This window comes from Nycticebus coucang, chromosome 6, assembly GCF_027406575.1.
Source record: "Nycticebus coucang isolate mNycCou1 chromosome 6, mNycCou1.pri, whole genome shotgun sequence".
NCBI lineage: Eukaryota > Metazoa > Chordata > Mammalia > Primates > Lorisidae > Nycticebus > Nycticebus coucang.
This window is the reverse complement of record NC_069785.1, coordinates 29,886,191-29,903,556: the sequence shown is the minus strand read 5'-3', so window position 1 is coordinate 29,903,556 and position 17,366 is coordinate 29,886,191. Positions and strand designations below refer to the sequence as shown.

Genomic DNA, 17,366 nt, shown 5'->3' with positions numbered 1-17,366 from the left:
GCGGGGGGGGTGAACAGTTTTAGTGAAAGGGACCCCTGAAGCTTACCACTTGACCCACCCTGGACTCAGGGTTAGGAAGGACTTAATACCACAGATAGGCAAAGGAGGCCCTCCCATCTAGCTATCTGGCCTGGGCTTCCTCCCACACTAGTTTTTTCATCAAATTCGGCTGGTATTTGAAATCCTGTAATTTGTACGAAGTAGACACTGGGATGATGCAGATGCACAGGTGTACACTGCAATCCAGAGGCCCCAGGCCAGACTCTAGGAAACTCCAGGCTCCTTGGGGAGCTGCAGTGTCACATAGGAGTATGGCAAGGAGGAAGGGGAAAGATAGCAAGGCAGGAGCTGAACTCTGCCGAGCAAGGCCTTCTTGCCGCTCACTGGGATTTTGACAGTGAGATTTTCAGATACTGCTTCCCCCTGGTGGCAGCCAGCTGCTCTGCAACTTTGAGACCATGTGATTTCTGGGAAAAGGACCTCCCTGAAGGAGAACTGAAACTAAGGGTGGGGACTATTGAAAGGGGCGGAGAGATCACGGAGGCGCCTATCCAGGAACTAAGCTTAGATCCTGAATACGGCCATACCACCCTGAACGCGCCCGATCTCGTCTAAGCTGAGGTCCTCTGAGTCCTGGAACAGCCTGGACAGCGGCTCTGGTAAGATCAGCCTAGTAGGAGAGTGACCCTGGGATCTAGGGCTACAAAAGCCAACCAAATTGGAGCTGGGTGTGGGGACTCTTGGGGCTCCTCTGCTACACTGAAGAATAGACAGAGGCCTGTGAGTTAGGAAGCAGGTTTAGCCTGAGAGTGAGTGAGAGAATAAGGCAGGCCAGTGCTCCAGACCCTGTAGTTAAAGGGTAGGAAGGCCTGTTGGTAGCTCAGAGAAGGCACCTGCCATCCTCAACTGACCCTGTATGATGGATTGCCTCCCGGCCCTGACCCACGGCAAGTGGGGAAGAGGGCTGGGATTCAAATGACAGATTGTGGGAAGGGGGAATGAAGAGGGTTGAGGCATTTCAGAAGCAGATATTGTCTATAGGTGGGCAGAGCCTCTTGCCAGGAATAGAACACCAGGGGAATTCTCTCCCAAACGAAACATTCCTGAAAAGTCCTACAATTTAGGCCAATGCCTAAGGTTTCCTTCCAGGTGTCACAGCTTGGAATGGATTTTCTTTTCTTTCTTTCTTTTTTGTAATTGCTAATAATGGCTTAAATGAAACAGTTCTGCCTCAGAGAATGTTGAAATGTATCTAGAGCCAAGATGGATGGGGTCTGTGGGGGCCGTTCACAGAATCTAGCCCCATTGGCCAAGGTCTCAGGAAATGTTCCCTCCCAAGGGGTAGTTCTGATGCTTCCTGCTTCTTTCATCCCCCAGAATGGCATCAGGCAGGGTGCGCTGCACCCGAAAACTCCGGAGCTGGGTGGTGGAGCAAGTGGAGAGTGGACAGTTCCCAGGGGTATGTTGGGATGATGAAGATAAGACCATGTTCCGGATTCCCTGGAAGCATGCAGGCAAGCAGGATTTCCGGGAGGACCAAGATGCTGCTTTCTTCAAGGTGAAATGGCCTGGAAACCACCATCTCTCTGAGTGAGGGATGGACTGTACACTGGTACACTTACCCTCAAGCATTTGCATCTGCCTGGGTTTCAGGTAAAGGGCAGGTTATTGGAGAGTAGACCCAGCTGCATCACTTTCAGAGCACAGTGCAAAATGAAAATGTAGAGATCTCATTCAAAAACTATTAGGATTTCAAGATGGCAGCATCAGAGCACAAAGCCATCATGAACGAACCGTTCTGAGCTCAGGGCCCTGTGAAGGTAGCCCTGTTGGAGGGGCAGTTGGGGTCTGTAACATGCTGCCTCTTTCCTTCTTCTCTTTCCTAGGCTTGGGCAACATTTAAAAGAACATACAAGGAAGGGGACACAGAAGGCCCTGCTGTCTGGAAGACTCGCCTACGCTGTGCCCTCAATAAGAGCTCTGAGTTTGAAGAGGTTCCTGAGAGAAGCTGCATGGATGTTGCTGAGCCCTACAAGGTGTATCGACTGCTGCCGCCAGGAACTTGTGAGTGAACCAGCAGACTGAGGAGGAAGGATATAGATACAAGCTTGCCCCGTGCCCCTCAGGGTTTTGCCCCATTCCTGCCCTTGGGGAGCTGCTACCCAGGACCCCCTTCCTAGTCCTGCCTACCCTTTCCCTGCCTCATACCTCTCCCTCACCCTCTGTGTCTGTGAAAGACCCTGACCTTTCTATCCCCCCTCAATGATTCGACAGCCAAGCCAGGGATCCAGAAATCACAATCAAAGCGACACCACAGTTGTGTGTCCCCTGAGAAGGAAGAGGAAGAGAGTACTTTGAAAAACTGTACACCCAGTCACTCCTTGCTTCAGGACCCCCTTGATAATGTGAGAGCTGGTGAGGGAACTGGGTGGGCCTGAGGGCAGGACAGGAATGTGAGGGAGAGGTGAGCTGATGATAGGCACTGTGTCTATAGGAGGAGGTGGGGGCTGATGGAGGAGAAGGCCATTCAGATTGCAAGAGCAGCACCAGCAGCAGCAGCCACAGCCCTGAGCCGCAGGAAGGTACCATCTCCCCTGTCTCTTGTGTCATCCCTGTGTCATACTTTCTGGCTCTTGGGACTCCCGGTCCTACTCTGAATGACCAGTGCCTTTGCCTCCCTTCTAGGTACAGACGCAACTGAGGCCCCCTTTCAAGAGGATCAGGTGTCCCTGGAGTTTCTGCCCCCTCCAGAGTCAGGTACTTGACATTTCCAGCTCTTTCCTATTCCCTATTCCTCTCGAGCCTTCTTCCTTTGACTATGCTTGGTTGTCTGGTTAGTCTGGGCTTGCAGCAAACTGAACCAGCCTTACATAGACTGAGGTACAGGTTTCTAGGCAGTGAGAATTCCACTTGCTTATCCGGACTCCAAAATGCTTGCTTCTCAAAAATACAATTGTACACATTCTGTTTCCTGGCAGTCAATGTTATGACTTTGATTTCTTTGAGCTAAACAGAGGCCCCATCTCCAGGGACCTTCTTGGAAACTCTAAGGCCTGGGCATAAGCTCCAAGGCCCCACGAATACACATATTCATTACTCCCTCTGAGTGGTAGGAAAGCCTAAGAAAGCCCCCTGCCTGGTGATGGGGCAGAGGTAAAGAGGTAGCCTCTGGGAGAGGGGCTCCTGACAGTCCATGCGCTTTCTGGCACCAGGCACAGCTGGGCTCTTCTATCCCCAGACTACTCGCTGCTGCTCACCTTCATCTACGGCGGGCGTGTGGTGAGCAAGGTGCAAGTGCAGAGCCTGGACTGCCGCCTTGTGGCAGAGCCCTCCAGCTCAGAGAGCAGCATGAAGCAGGTGGTGTTTCCCAAACCTGGCCCACTGGAGCCCACGCAGCGCCTGCTGAGTCAGCTTGAGAGAGGTGTCCTGGTGGCCAGCAACTCCCACGGCCTCTTCGTGCAGCGCCTTTGCCCCATCCCCATCTCCTGGAATGCACCGCAGGCCCCGCCTGGGCCGGGGCCACATCTGCTGCCTAGCAACAAGTGTGTGGAGCTCTTCAGGACCGCCTCCTTCTGCAGAGGTGAGGCTGCTTCTACTGAACCACTGAGCCCCACTACCTCTTAGTGCCCCCAGCAACTTGGTGGATTCTGACACCACCTTGTCAGCAGATCCTTAATCATAGTCTATGCATGGCACCCCTGCTCTCCTGTGTGCACATCCTATATGGCCATATGCTCAGCTTGGCAGCTACTGCAGCCCTTCTTCCCCAGCCAAGGTTATGGAAGATGAGGTTCAAATGGAGTCCAGCATGAGAGTGTCACATCTTTTTTTTTTTTTTGTAGAGACAGAGTTTCACTTTATTGCCCTCGGTAGAGTGCCGTGGCATCACACAGCTCACAGCAACCTCCAACTCCTGGGCTTAGGCGATTCTCCTGACTCAGCCTCCCGAGTAGCTGGGACTACAGGTGCCCGCCACAATGCCCGGCTATATTTTTTTGTTGTTGTTGCAGTTTGGCTGGGGCTGGGTTTGAACTCACCACCCTCGGTATATGGGGCCGGTGCCCTGCTCACTGAGCCACAGTCGCCGCCCGAGAGTGTCACATCTTAGGTAGCAGCATCACATTGATGCATATAATTATATGAAGGTGACAAACATAATTGGCACAGAGGTTCTGAGATTATGGCCCTCTCCTCCATAGACATTGACACATAAAACCATCCATGTATTTGGAAGAGCTGGTGCACATCACACCCTGCACCCCTGTACCCTGTCTCTACCACACCCCAGCCATCCCCTAGGGTTGCCCCTCACCCCCATCCACTTTTGCAGTTCCAGTTCCAGCCCCCAGTCAACTCCAGCTGACCTTAGGAGTGGGGCCATGAGTATAAGAGGGGTGGAGTGTGGATATTCCCAGAGCCATGGGCACCCTAGCACTGGGATGTGTGAGCAAGTAGCAAAGTTTGGGCTCTTCGGTGTTAGCAGCCAGCCCCGCAGCCTATAAGGACTTTAAATTCTCCTAGTGGAGAGCTTTTCAAGTTGTACTGTAATCTGCCACTCCTTATTTGTGGGGGACCTTTCCTGTTTGTATATAGGTTTGTAGCACTTGTTTCCCAGTATTTCTCCTGACCCTGTTGCTCCTGCTCTGGGCTTGGTCTCCATGTGCTCCTCTCCATCATGGATTTCTCACTCTTCCCTCTTGCCTGTCCTCTCTTTCTTTCTTCTAACCTTCGACCCTTTCTCTTTCAGACTGGGTCAATTACCTCCAGGGCCTGGGCCCCCAACCCAAGTTCCAGGTAACACTGAATTTCTGGGAGGAAATCCCTGATACCAGCTATACTGCACAGAATCTTATCACAGTGCAGGTGAGTTCAGAACAGAGGCAGAGTAGCGTATCTAATGCGGGTGGGAGGAGTGGTGTTCAGCAGGGCAACGGGGTTCCGAGCAGGGAGGGAGCTCCTGATACCCTCTTCCCCTTCTCTTCTCATACAGATGGAGCAGGCCTTTGCCCGACACTTACTGGAGGAGACTTCAGAGGAACAAGTAGCCACTCTGTCCCTGATGTAGAGCCGAGGGGACCCACCTTCCACCTCATCTCTCTGTTCTTCCTATCTCCTTTGAAGTAGACTCATTCTCCACCCTGTTGACTAATCAGTTTCCTTTGTGATAATTTTAAATGGTTATCTGTGATAGTTATGTCCTTGAGCTCTTCACATACACTGGCTGGTAACAAACTCAAGGATAATTTTTTTCTTTTTTTGTAAAAAAAAAAAAAAAAATTCTTGAAGATAAACTGTCTTTTATTTCTGAGGAACTGGGAAATTCCAAATGGTAGGAACACAGGAGGCCTTTCACTCTTCCCCTGATCCCAAGCTCTAAAGCCAAGCACTTTATACTTTCCTCTTAGATCTTTGCCAAGGATTTAAAATAAAATGTTCAAGACCAACCTGAGCAAGAGTAAGACCTCATCTCTATTAAAAATAGAAAAATTAGCTGGTGTTGTGGTGGGCTCCTGTAGTCCCAGCTACTCTGGAGGCTGAGGCAGGAGGATCACTTGAGCCCAGGAGTTTGAAGTTGCTGTAAGCTAGGCTGACACAATGGCACTCTACCCTGGGGCAGCAAAGTGAGACTTGGTCTCAAAAAAACAATAAATGACATAAAATAAATAAAATAGAATTTAAAATGAAAATTAATAAAAAGTTATTGAAGGAGGAATCAGTATCTGATTTTCTGAGAGAAGAAGGTAGCATGGGTCATGGGGGATGGTAGAGATGTAAACTTAGCAGTAGAGCCCTTGGCTTTGCTTCCTGCTGACACCTCCAGGCTGTTGTCTTCTGCCCAGAGGTTCTGGCTGTGATGCTGTCTGGGCTGTATGGGTTCTGGCCTGGCATTTTTACAGAGAGGTACCCTATAGGCAACCAAAATTAAGGAGAGGGGCTGAGTGCCGTAGCTCATGCCTGTAATCCTAGCTCTCTGAGAGGCTGAGGTGGGAGGATTGCTTGAGGTTAGGAGTTCAAGACAAGCCTGAGCAAGAACGACCCCATCTCTACTAAATATACCAAAACTAGCTACATGTGGTGGGAGGCACCTGTAGTCTCAGCTACTTGGGAGGCAGAGGCAAGAGGATTGCTTGAGCCTAGGAATTTGAGGTTGCTGTGAGCTAGGCTGAGGCCATGGCACTCTAGTCTGGGTACCAGAGCAAGAGTCTGTCTTTAAAAAAAATGGCCTGGCTTGGCGCCTGTGGCTCAAGTAGCTAGGGCACCAGCAACATACACCTGAGCTGGCGGGTTCAAATCCAGCCCAGCCTGCCAAACAACAATGACGGCTGCAACCAAAGAATGGCCAGGTGTTGTGGTGGGCGCCTGTAGTCCCAGCTACTTGGGAGACGGAGGCAGGAGAATTGCTTGAGCCCAGGAGTTGGAGGTTGCTGTGAGCTGTGATGCCACAGCACTCTACCCAGGGTGACAGCTTGAGGCTCTGTCTCAAAAATAAAAAATAAATTTAAAAAATGGCCAGGCGCAGGGTCTCATGCCTGTAATTCCAGCACTTGGGAGGCCAAGGTGGGTGGATTGCCTGAGCTCACAGGTTCAAGACCAGCCTGAGCCAGAGCAAGACCCTGCCTCTGAATATAGCCTGGCGTTGTAGCCAGCACTAGTCCTAGCTACTGGGGAGGCTGAGGCAAGAGAATTGTTTGAGCCAAAGAGTTTGAGTTTGCTATGACTCTGTGGCACTCTACCAAGGGTGACAAAGTGAAACTCTCAAAAAAAAAAGAAGAAGAAGACTGGCTCGGCACCTGTGGCTCAAGCAGCTAAGGCACCAGCCGCATACACCTGAGCTGGCGAGTTCAAATCCAGCCCAGGCCCGCCAAACAACAATGATGGCTGCAACACAAAAATAGCTGGGAGTTGTGGCAGGCACCTGTAGTCCCAGCTACTTGGGAGGTGGAGGCAGGAGAATTGCTTGAGCCCAGGACTTGGAGGTTGCTGTGAGCTATGATGCCACAGCACTCTACCCAGGGTGACAGCTTGAGTCGCTGTCTCAAAAAAAGAAAAAAAAAACATCTGGAGCTGGGCATGGGGATGTGCATCTGTAATCCCAGCTATTGAGGAAGCTGAGGCAGGAGGATTATTTGGGCTCAGAGGTTCAAGACCAGCCTGGGAAACAGTGAGACTTCCATCTTAAAAAAAAAGAAAAAGATAGGGCGGCATCTGTGACTCAAAGGAGTAGGGTGCCAGTCCCATATACCGGAGGTGGTGGGTTCGAACCCAGCCCCGACCAAAAAAAAAACTGCAAAAAAAAAAAAATGAAAAAGATAATCTGTCCTAGAGTATCAATGTTATCAACACCCTGTTTGCTGAGATTTGAGGGCTCCAAATTTGCTTACATTCCTTTATCCTGTATTGATTTTGCCACCAAACTGGAACTTTTTCCTTCACAAGGCCACTTATCATGTAATTTTCTGTACACTCATTCTCAACAGACTAGTTCCAATCCAGGTCACCACTCACCTGACTGCCATATCCTCCAGCTTCTCCCTTCCTGCACATGACACCTGCCTTCCAGACTTCTTCCTGTCATTTCACTCTTATTTTTTTTTAGACAGAGCCTCAAGCTGTTGCCCTAGGTAGAGCGCCATGACATCATAGCGCACAGCAACCTCAAACTCCTGGGCTCAAGCGAGTCTCCTGTCTCTGCCTCCCAAGTAGCTGGGACTACAGGCACCCGCCACAACACCCGGCTATTTTTTGGTTTAAGACATCATTGTTGTTTGGCAGGCCCGGGCTGGGTTTGAACCCACCACCTTAGGTGTATGTGGCTGGCACCTTAGCTGCTTGAGCCACAGGCGCCGAGCCCATTTCACTCTTATAAACCCTCAGTAGCTCACCAACATGATCAAATCTAGATACCTAAATCCTCCTCCATCTTCTTGGTGTCTCAGTTGACAAGTCTCAGTGCAGTCTTTGAGCCTTTCTGCCTCCATGGATCTCCCTTCTTCCTTTAAGTCTTGTCCATTATCCTCCTGGGAAACCAAGAGCCTAAACAGCCTGCAACGATAGTGAAGACATTAAGTACTGAGTGCAGAGGTTGTGCCCTCACTTTGCTGAAAACCTTCCTGGACTTTTTTTTTTTTTTTTTTGAGACAGTCTCACTATGTCACCCTCGTTAGAATGCGGTGGCGTCACAGCTCACAGCAACCTCCAACTCTTGGGCTTAAGCAATTCTCTTGCCTCAGCCTCCCAAGTAGCTGGGTCTACAGGCACCCACCACAACGTCTGGCTATTTTTTGTTGTTGTTGCAGTTGTTTAGCTGGCCCAAGCTGGGTTTGAACCCACCACTTTTAGCGTATGTAGCCAGCACCATAACCAGTGTGCTACAAGCACCGGGCCTTCCTGGGCGTTCTTTGTACGAGGTCTAAATTATCTCCTTGACTTCCATTTTCTCTTATATTCCACATCCAATTCATCAGTACATTATTCCTTCAAAATATATCCAGAATATGACCACTTCTTTCTGTTTCTACCACCTGCACTTTGCAACAAACCACTATTATTTCTCATATCTTTCTGCTTCCTTCACATTGTCTGTTTCTACTCTCTCTGCCTTCGCCTATTCTCAGTGCAGTAGAGAGCCTCTTAATGCATAGATTTGATTATGTCCCTCCTCTGCTTAAAACCCTCTATTGAGTCCCAGCTCACTCTAGGTAAAAACCCAAATCCTTATCTTGCCCTCCGAGGTCCTGTGATGTAGCCCCCTCCTCGTCTGGAACCTCACCTCTTTCCATTCTTCCCCTCATTTGCTTTGCTCCAGGCTCCTTGAACCCACCAAATACATTTCTCCCTCAGGATCTTTGCACTTGCTGTTTCTTTTGTCTAAAGTACTCTTTCTTAAAACAGGCACTTGTCACCTCTCTTCAAATATCCCCTCTTTAGAGAGCGCAAAGTTTCCCTGAGTACCCTACCTAAATAGCAGCCCTCTTTATCCTCCTATGTTGCCTCATTTTTCTTTATAGCACTGATCACCACTTCCCAAATTTCTGTTTGTCTACTTGTTTATCATCTCTCCTTCCCTACTCCACAAGAACAGAGACTTGTTTTGTTAATTGCTGTATCCTCAGTGTCCTAGAGGAGTGCTTGACATGTAGTAGGCCTGTGACGGACACACAACAAATACTTGTTGAATTGAATGAATTGATGAATGAACAAATAGCTTACTCAGTGTTCTTTGCTTTTTTCCTAAACTGTGTTCAAAGCACCATAAGGGCTGGAGCCTCCACTTTATCATCTTTGTGCCCCCAGAAGAACACTTGTGAACATTGACAACTTATGGACAGTGAATGCAGCAATTTGTAAGCATCATGTAAAAATCAATTTAGCTGGGCACAGTGGGATAGGGCTGGAACACTGGGATTCGAGATAGAATTCCCAACCAGGCTCTCACAAAGTAGTTGTGTGGTCTCAGAGAAACCATCTATGTGGGCTTCTGTTTTCTTATCTGTGAAGGCATGAATTAGACTAGATCTCTATCCCTTTCAGTTTGGGGAGTGGTTGAGACAGAGTCTCACTCTGCCACCCAGGCTAGAGTGCCATGGTGTCAGCCTAGCTCACAGCAACCTCAAACTCCTGGGTTCAAGTGATCCTCCTGCCTCAGCCTCCCAAGTAGCTGGGACTACAGGTGCTGGCTGTAAAAATTTTTCTATTTTTAGCAGAGATGAGGGCTCACTCTTGCTCAGACTGGCCTGGAGCTCCTGAGCTCAAGGGATCCTCCCACCTTGGCCTTCCAGAGTGCTACAGGTGTGAGCCTCTGTATCTGGCCAAAATCCCTAAACTTTGTCAACTTTGACATTATGATTGTAAATATAGCACAACTGAACATTCATTTGACAAATATTTACTGAACTACAGTCCAGGCACTCACTGAAAAAAACAAACCCCCAAACTCAACAGCTCCCACATTGAAGGGGAATGTAGTAAGATAGGGTCAGCTCAGCTACAATCAGAGCTAAGTCTTAGGAAGAAGCACATCCTGGAGTCAAAGGAGGGGTGGACATTCCAGGTCAAAGGAATGGCTATGTAAAGGCAGGAGTCATGGAGACAAGAGATATTTGTAATTACAACCTTAATTTTACATAAAGAATTGAGACAAATGGCTTTTGTAGACTGAAAAGTATGCATACATCCAACAAAGCTAGTCTACTTCAGACAAAACTTGCGCACAACTGGAAAAAGACCACACGCGGAATACCTACAACCCCACAAGTTTAGGAAATGACCCCTTAAGTCCTCTGTTTGGTGTGAGATCGACTTTTTCTTTGAGCTGTGGAGGCTCCAAAACCACCTCGCATCATTTTTACTGCCTCAGCACATGACAGGCTGTAGGTGGGAACACAGCCCCGTTTGGTGGAATCTGGGGGGAAGAACGGGGTCTAACCACAGGTCAGGACCTTACTCTTGGCACCCTGAGCAGGGTCAGAGCAGTTGCCCCCGAGATGACCCAACCTCCCCTGCCAGGCTTACTACAGGAGAGGGGCTGAGTTTGCTCCCCGCTCATTGGCCAGCAGAAGAGCGCCTGTTACTAGAGGCGACAACGAGAGCCCATTGGTCGCAACACCTCACAATGGCCCCCAGCGGGGCGCAGGGCCATCCGATTGGTTCGTTGTCAGTCTCAAGAGACGCTGTTGCCTCGAGCCCAGGCTACTTGGCTCCCAACGCGTCTTCCGTTCCCCATTGGCTGCCCCTGGCAAAAGACGCCACCTACTAAGGAGCAAGGTGCATATCCATCGTGCGCGCGCCCTCTCTGCAGCGGGAACTAGTCCTGCGGGGGGGCGACACAGGCCTGCGCTGCAGGCGCCCAAGGTAGTGCAAGGCCCAGGAGCCTGGCAACGCTCCTGGGACTCGAGGACCAAGGCCTGCGCAAGAGCCCGGGCCTCCCCTCGGAGCTCTGCATCTCCAACTTGGAATCCAACCAGGGAGACTGGTAAGTTCGACTCAGCCACGTGGTGTGCGGACCCATTCTAGGCCCACGGAGAGGGGCGTCCCAACTCCTGAGTCCCTGTTTTGTTATCCCTTAATCGTTTATCCTCCAAATTGTTGATCACTTCATTAATTTGGCTTTCTGGGTACCCCGCCCTGCCCCGCAGCACCTGTCCAAATCCTTACTTCTCCCGACGGTGTTGGGAATCCTGTGCCGTAAAGAATTCTTGAGTGGTGGAGTCGAGGCTGAAAGCTCAGAAGGACCATGTTCTATTATCCCAACGTGCTGCAGCGCCACACTGGCTGCTTTGCCACCATCTGGTGAGGGCAGGTCGGGTGGGCCGGGAGGGGGACCCAGGGATCCCAGTGTGTCGATCTCCCTCCTTCCACCCCCTCTCACTCTCCCCTACCCCTCCAGGCTAGCAGCGACCCGCGGCAGCCGGTTGGTGAAGCGCCAATACCTGCAGGTGAACGTGGTGAAGACCTGGTAAGGCCCAGGAAAAGGCAGAGGGAGGGCCTAGTGCCGGGGTGGGAGGTACGTAAGGAGATGGGGTGGGCAAGGCTGTGAGGCCCATCCTGGGTGCAGCAGTGTTCAGGGCGTGTTTTTCCCCCAACGAAGAAATTCTTAATTATGTTCCTCAGCGAGGAAATTCTCAATTATGTGCTGGTTCGAGTGAAACCTCCGCTGCCTGGCCAGCCGCGGCCCCGCTTCTCCCTGTATCTCTCAGCTCAGCTCCAGATTGGTGTGATTCGGGTCTACTATCAACAATGCCAGTACCTCGTGGGTAAGGCTTGGAACACCCAGAGGTGGGGTAGAGCTGAGTGGCCCCCAACTTGGCTGGCTCTTTACCTTGCCTTCCCTGCCCACAGAGGACATTCAGCACATCCTGGAGCGCCTACATCGGGCCCAGCTACAGATCCGCATTGATATGGTGGAATATGAGCTGTGAGTGTCCGCCTGGGACAGGGACCACCCAGCCCTTGGTGGGACACCCACCCACCTGGCCTCAGCCTATCTGTCTCAGTCTTTGACAGCCCACCATTCTCTTGCAGACCCAATCTGCTGCTTCCTAACCACCAAGCCATAATGGAGACCCTAGAAGATGCTCCAGACCCCTTTTTTGGGATGATGTCTGTAGATCCCAGACTTCCCAGTCCTTTTGATATCCCTCAGGTAGGACTCGTTTCCTCTGGAACACCAGATTCATGAAAAGGGGAGTGCTGCCCCAGTCTTACACTGGGGCTAGCGAAAGAGTCCATCATAGCTCTCCCCCCACAGGACATGTGCAAGAAAGGGGACTGTCATGATGGACCCATTTAGGGAATGCCCACACTGTACTTACCTACTCGGGGCCAACTTGAGAGGTGGTCTCCCCACTGGAGGCAGCTTTTGTCTCCACTCATGTCCACAGTGTTCTCATGGATGAGGCCCTAATCCAGGCCCCTATCATCTCTCTGCACTGGCCTTCCTTACCTGTGTCCTCCATCCATTCTCAATCCTCCTACAGCTTAATGTTAGCCCCTTCCTCAGTTTCCCAAACAATGGCTTCTGTTACAAACAGAATACTAACATTTGGGGCTCTCCATCCCCTGGTTCAGTGCTAACCATCCCAGACTTCTCTTAGCACTCCTGTCTGACCCACGTGCTCGGAAGATATCACATTCACTTCTTTGCTTGTGTCATTTCTCTAGCCCATAATGGTCACCTTTCATTCTTTTCTAGCCAAGTCTTACATATCCTTACAAACCTGGCTCTAATGCCACTCTTTTCTATAAAGTCTTTATTCCACTCCTAGCCAGAACAAAATGCAGTTCGTGAACTCAGCCCTTTACTGGGGCCTTGGTTTATCCTTTGCCTTGACTGTTGTGGTAATATCCAAGCTTGTCTCCCCACTAGATGATATATCCCTTAAGATCAGGAATCATTTGTTTACTTCAGTTCCTCAAAACACTTGACATAAGGATCCAATGTTTCTTGCACAAATTGATGAAAAGATACACAATTGGGGGGTAGACAGTAAGGGCAGGAACAGGAGGAAAGGAGACCAGATGACAAGTGGGTTTTCTACATGCTAATGTGTGCCACAAGAGTGAGACATAAAAGATCACCAACCATTATTTGAATGAGGTTGTGCAGGTGGGAAAGCAGGGGCTGAAGCCGAATCCTGTCTTTTGCTCCTAATCCCTCCCCAAAGATTCGACACCTCTTAGAGGCTGTGACCCCTGAGAGAGTTCTTGAGGAGATCCCTCCCGAAGTCCCTGTGGAGCCCAGGGAGCCAGGTTAGTAGAGAGAACCTTCTTTGTGGTAAGAGGCATAGGAAGGCCCAAGAGCTGAAGAAATGGCCATCTTTGAACTTAAAATGTAAGGGGCACATTATGTGTATAACCTCATCACTGCCTCACTAGAATTCTTTGTAGCCAGATTTCTTTTCTCTTTTTTGGCGGGGGGATAGGGGGGGTCGGGGCTCAAGCTATTCTCTTGCCTCAGTCTCCCAAGTAGCTGGGACTACAGGTGCCTGCCACAATGCCTGGCTATTTTTAGACATGGGGTCTTGCTCTTGCTCAGGCTGGTCTTGAAACTGAGCTGAGGCAATCCACCTGCCTCAGCCTCCCAAGTGTTAGGATTATAGGCATGAGCCACTGTGCCCAGCCAGTGGCCAGATTTCTTATCCTCATTTTACAGATGAGGAAAGTGAAGGCCACAGTTAAACAGTGTACCAAGGGTCAAGTTGCCAGTGTCTGGCTTGGGTCTGACTAGAACCCAGTTGACATGACTCCAGAGTCTATGTTTCTGCCTCACAACATGGGTGTGAGAACTTGGAAAGAAACTGAGGGGCTGGTCTGACTTCCCTTACAGTCACTGTGCTGTCTCCTGAGGTCATCACCCTCCAGGAGGCAGAGCCCATACGCCTTCTGCAGATTGAGGTGAGTCATTTCCCTGCACATGGGGCCTGAGGCCCAGTCTTCTTGGATCTACTATTCTCTGCCTCCAGAGTCCTGCCTTCTTTGTCTCTTATTTCCCCACTCCCTGTTCCTGAGCACCTAAGTAGGCTTCCTCGGACCTGGCCCTGTGGTGTGCCTCCTGAATCCTCTCCTTGCCTTTCTTTAGTTTCCCCTTCTTCGTTTTTTTTTTTTGTAGAGACAGAGTCTCACTTTATGGCCCTCGGTAGAGTGCCGTGGCCTCACACAGCTCACAGCAACCTCCAACTCCTGGGCTTAAGCGATTCTCTTGCCTCAGCCTCCCGAGTAGCTGGGACTACAGGCGCCCGCCACAACGTCCAGCTATTTTTTGGTTGCAGTTCAGCCGGGGTCGGGTTTGAACCTGCCACCCTTGGTATATGGGGCTGGCGCCTTACCAACTGAGCCACAGGCACCGCCCAGTTTCCCCTTTTTCTTTCTTGACAGGGTGAACGGGATCTCCCAGAGGTCAGCCGCCGGGACTTGGACCTTCTGATTGCGGAGGAAGATGAAGCTATCTTGTTAGAGGAAGGCAGGCCTCCTCGGCCGCGTAGGGCCCCCCCAGCACTGGATGGTCAGACCCCTGGCATAGGCAGACTGGGACTGAAGAGTGCTCCCATTTCTTCTCTTCTGCCCTCTGAGCTCTGATTCTCTTTTTGCAGAGTTCAAGGAGGAGCCCCGGGCTCCAGAGGGTGTCATTGTAGTCCCCTCACTCTCGCCTCCAGCTCCTATACTGTAAGGGCAAGAATTTCTGGACCAGGTGTGTAGGGGGGAATCTGTGTTGGGAATGGGGGTCCTAATTTCTCTTGTCTCTCCTCAGGGTGGAAGGGATAGGAGAGCTACTTCCAAGCCAGGTCCTAGGCCCTGAGGAGCTGAAGCCAACAGGCTGGGAGCCCAAGCCCCTACTGACTGGTGAGTGCCCACTATGTCTGGCGGCTTGCCTAGGAGTACCTCTTCACTGCTGCAGACCAGGGCCCGGTATCCTTGCTGAAGGAAGGAGCCCGCAGCTTCTAGCCCCAGTGGTACTAAGGGTAAAGGGGCTGGTGAGACACAGCCAGGACCTTGGGTGTTGTTGGGTGTTATTGCAGAGGTGACACCACCAGAGGAGCTGCGTCTGCCAGCCCCACCAAGCCCAGAGGTGAGTGGCATTGCTTCCAAGTCCCCTCTTCATCCCCTTTCCAAGGCTACTTCCCCAAGCCCAGGGCCACAGCTATCTTGCATGGGGCCTGTGTGCTGATCAGCAAAAGATACCCCTTTCCACACCCCATCTTGTCTGGCCCGTACTTTCCAGATGCACACCCTCATGCTAGGTATGAGTTGCACAAGTGGTGTGGAAGCCCTGCCCAAGCCCTTTCCCCAGATGCCTGTTAGCTGTCCACCGGGGTCACAGGAAAAGGAGTAATGGGTAGCTTTGTCCCCATTTTCCTCCCAACTCAGCGGAGGAAGAGGCCCTCAGCCCCCCCACCTCCTGAGAGCCCACCTGCTCGTCGCCGTCGCCAATTACTATTCTGGGACAAGGAAACTCAGATCTCCAAGGAGAAATTCCAGGAACAACTGCAAACCAAAGCCCACTGCTGGGAGTGTGTGAGTGCAGCTCAGGCTCTGCTGGGGAAGTGGGGGAGGCAGGGACAACCTGGGGCAGGTGCAAGCTGAGCCTTCTAAACTCCTGTGGGGGCATTTGGGAATTTAGCAAAAATCTCCCTCCATTCCCCCGTAAGCACATGTGATGTGGGTTTACACACACACAACTCTTCATGCCCCCTACTGCATCCACAGTCACCAGATTAAAAAGTCTTTCCTTTGGCAATAAGCCAGGTAGGTAGTGTCAGGAGCCTGAAAGAGGGGGAAGTCCAGAGGTTCTAATGCACTGTGAAAGATGAAGGGGCACTGAGTAGTTCATTCATAATGGGGCCTTTGACCTTCCCCAACCACACAGCCAATGGTGCAGCCTCCTGAGAGGACAATCATGAGCCCTGCAGAGTTATTCCGAACTCCAACTCATAGTAAGAATGGCGGGATTGGGCATCTAAGATCCTCAAAACCCAGACCCCTCACTCTTGGAGTTTCTCACACCTCCAACCCTGTCCCCAGCTTGTTGGCTACCTCGAGAACTACTGGCTTTGTGGACCCACTGTGCCCAGCCACCTCCCAAGGGGCTGAGGCCAAGGCTGCCCCAGGAGGCTGAAGAGGCTGCCGAAAGGGAGCTAGCAGCTGAAGAGGAGAAAAGAAAGACTGAAATTCCAAGTGAGATCGAGGTACGTGCCACACTGCCCTGGCACAGACCCAGTGCTCTGCTTTGCCAGCAGGCTGCCCTCTACCAGGGCACAAGCTCACTGGTCTTGCACCTTGAGACCCAGGCCCCAGATGCTTGCACTGCTTGGGATCTTAGTTCTCCTTCTCCTAACTCCCAGGTCCTGAGGGAGGCCCAGGAACCCAGTGGTCCCCTCATGCTGTCTTCAGGTAAGCACTTAAGAGGGGACGGTGGGAACCCACACCCTAATCACCATCCCATTAAACTAGCATCCCAATGGCTGAAGTTATTTCTGAGTGCGGTGTATAACAGAGGGAAGCAAAGATTTATTCTCTTTACTTCTCCCACCTGGGTACTTTTAACAAATCACTGCACTGCCCTGGCAACTACTCTGACCAACTTACAGCCAAGCAGACTCCTTCTCAGCACCTTTCTTCCCTTCAACAGAGCTCTCCCTAGAAGCAGCTGAAGAGGAGAAGTCCCGCATCAGTCTAATCCCACCAGAAGAACGGTGGTAAGAAGCCAGGCTTTGTGGAAGCTGTGGGGGAAGCAGCTGCTAAGAAAGGTATGCCCCTTATCACTGTTGAGGCTGCCACCTTTCCTTCATGACCCCCATGTTCTCCTAGGGCCTGGGCTGAGGCAGAGCAGCCAGAGCCCCCTGTACTGCCTGCAGTGCCTGAACTCCCTGAGGTGCCCATGGAGATGCCTTTAGAGCTACCCCCTCAGCTGGAGCTGCTCTCACTAGAGGCCGTGCACAGGTACTAGGGAGGGGGTGCTTAAGTGGGGTGGACCTAGGCTGGGGCCTCAGCTAACAGTTCTTGGTTTCCCTACAGGGCAGTGGCCCTGGAGCTGCAGGCCAACAGGGAGCCTGACTTCAGCAGCCTAGTGCCACCTCTCGGACCCCGCAGGATGGCTGCTCGGGTCTTCTACCTGCTTCTGGGTATGTGTGTGTGTGCATGTGTAGGGTGGGGACACACAGACCAAACTCCCCTTGACCTGCCCTCTCTTCGCCTCTAACCAGTGCTCTCAGCACAGCAGATCCTCCACGTGGAACAAGAGAAACCATACGGGCGCCTCCTGATCCGGCCAGGGCCCAGATTCTACCAAGATTAGAGGCCATTTACAAAGCTGCAGGAAACCGGGTACATTATACCATGTCCTGCCTGTTTGTTTCTGAATGTTCACTTCC

The 17,366-nt window shown here is 51.3% G+C and overlaps 2 protein-coding genes across 3 annotated transcripts; both read left to right on the top strand.

The window, feature by feature from the left end:
* Window positions 1-77: 77 nt before the first annotated feature.
* On the top strand, window positions 78-5,449 carry IRF9 (interferon regulatory factor 9). Of its 2 annotated transcripts, none has more exons than XM_053593458.1 (9): window positions 78-659; window positions 1,378-1,514; window positions 1,887-2,064; window positions 2,275-2,405; window positions 2,495-2,582; window positions 2,686-2,757; window positions 3,239-3,580; window positions 4,748-4,863; window positions 4,991-5,449. In XM_053593458.1, exons 2-9 carry the CDS (start codon window positions 1,470-1,472, stop codon window positions 5,063-5,065), a joined length of 1,047 nt encoding a protein of 348 aa, XP_053449433.1. In that variant the 5' UTR covers window positions 78-659; window positions 1,378-1,469; the 3' UTR covers window positions 5,066-5,449. The 2 variants fall into 2 exon arrangements, with proteins under 2 accessions (XP_053449433.1, XP_053449432.1); XM_053593457.1 differs by having other exon boundaries at window positions 321-659; window positions 1,378-1,558.
* Window positions 5,450-9,934: 4,485 nt separating this feature from the next.
* Window positions 9,935-17,342, top strand: REC8 (REC8 meiotic recombination protein). The gene is made up of 20 exons (XM_053593451.1): window positions 9,935-11,289; window positions 11,387-11,455; window positions 11,611-11,753; window positions 11,839-11,914; window positions 12,022-12,142; window positions 13,164-13,252; window positions 13,457-13,464; window positions 13,826-13,893; window positions 14,374-14,500; window positions 14,589-14,661; window positions 14,747-14,838; window positions 15,015-15,064; window positions 15,364-15,510; window positions 15,863-15,929; window positions 16,018-16,181; window positions 16,338-16,386; window positions 16,625-16,691; window positions 16,804-16,935; window positions 17,011-17,117; window positions 17,199-17,342. The coding sequence occupies exons 1-20, from the start codon at window positions 11,234-11,236 to the stop codon at window positions 17,288-17,290; spliced, it is 1,797 nt and encodes a 598-aa protein (XP_053449426.1). The 5' UTR covers window positions 9,935-11,233; the 3' UTR covers window positions 17,291-17,342.
* Window positions 17,343-17,366: the final 24 nt, after the last annotated feature.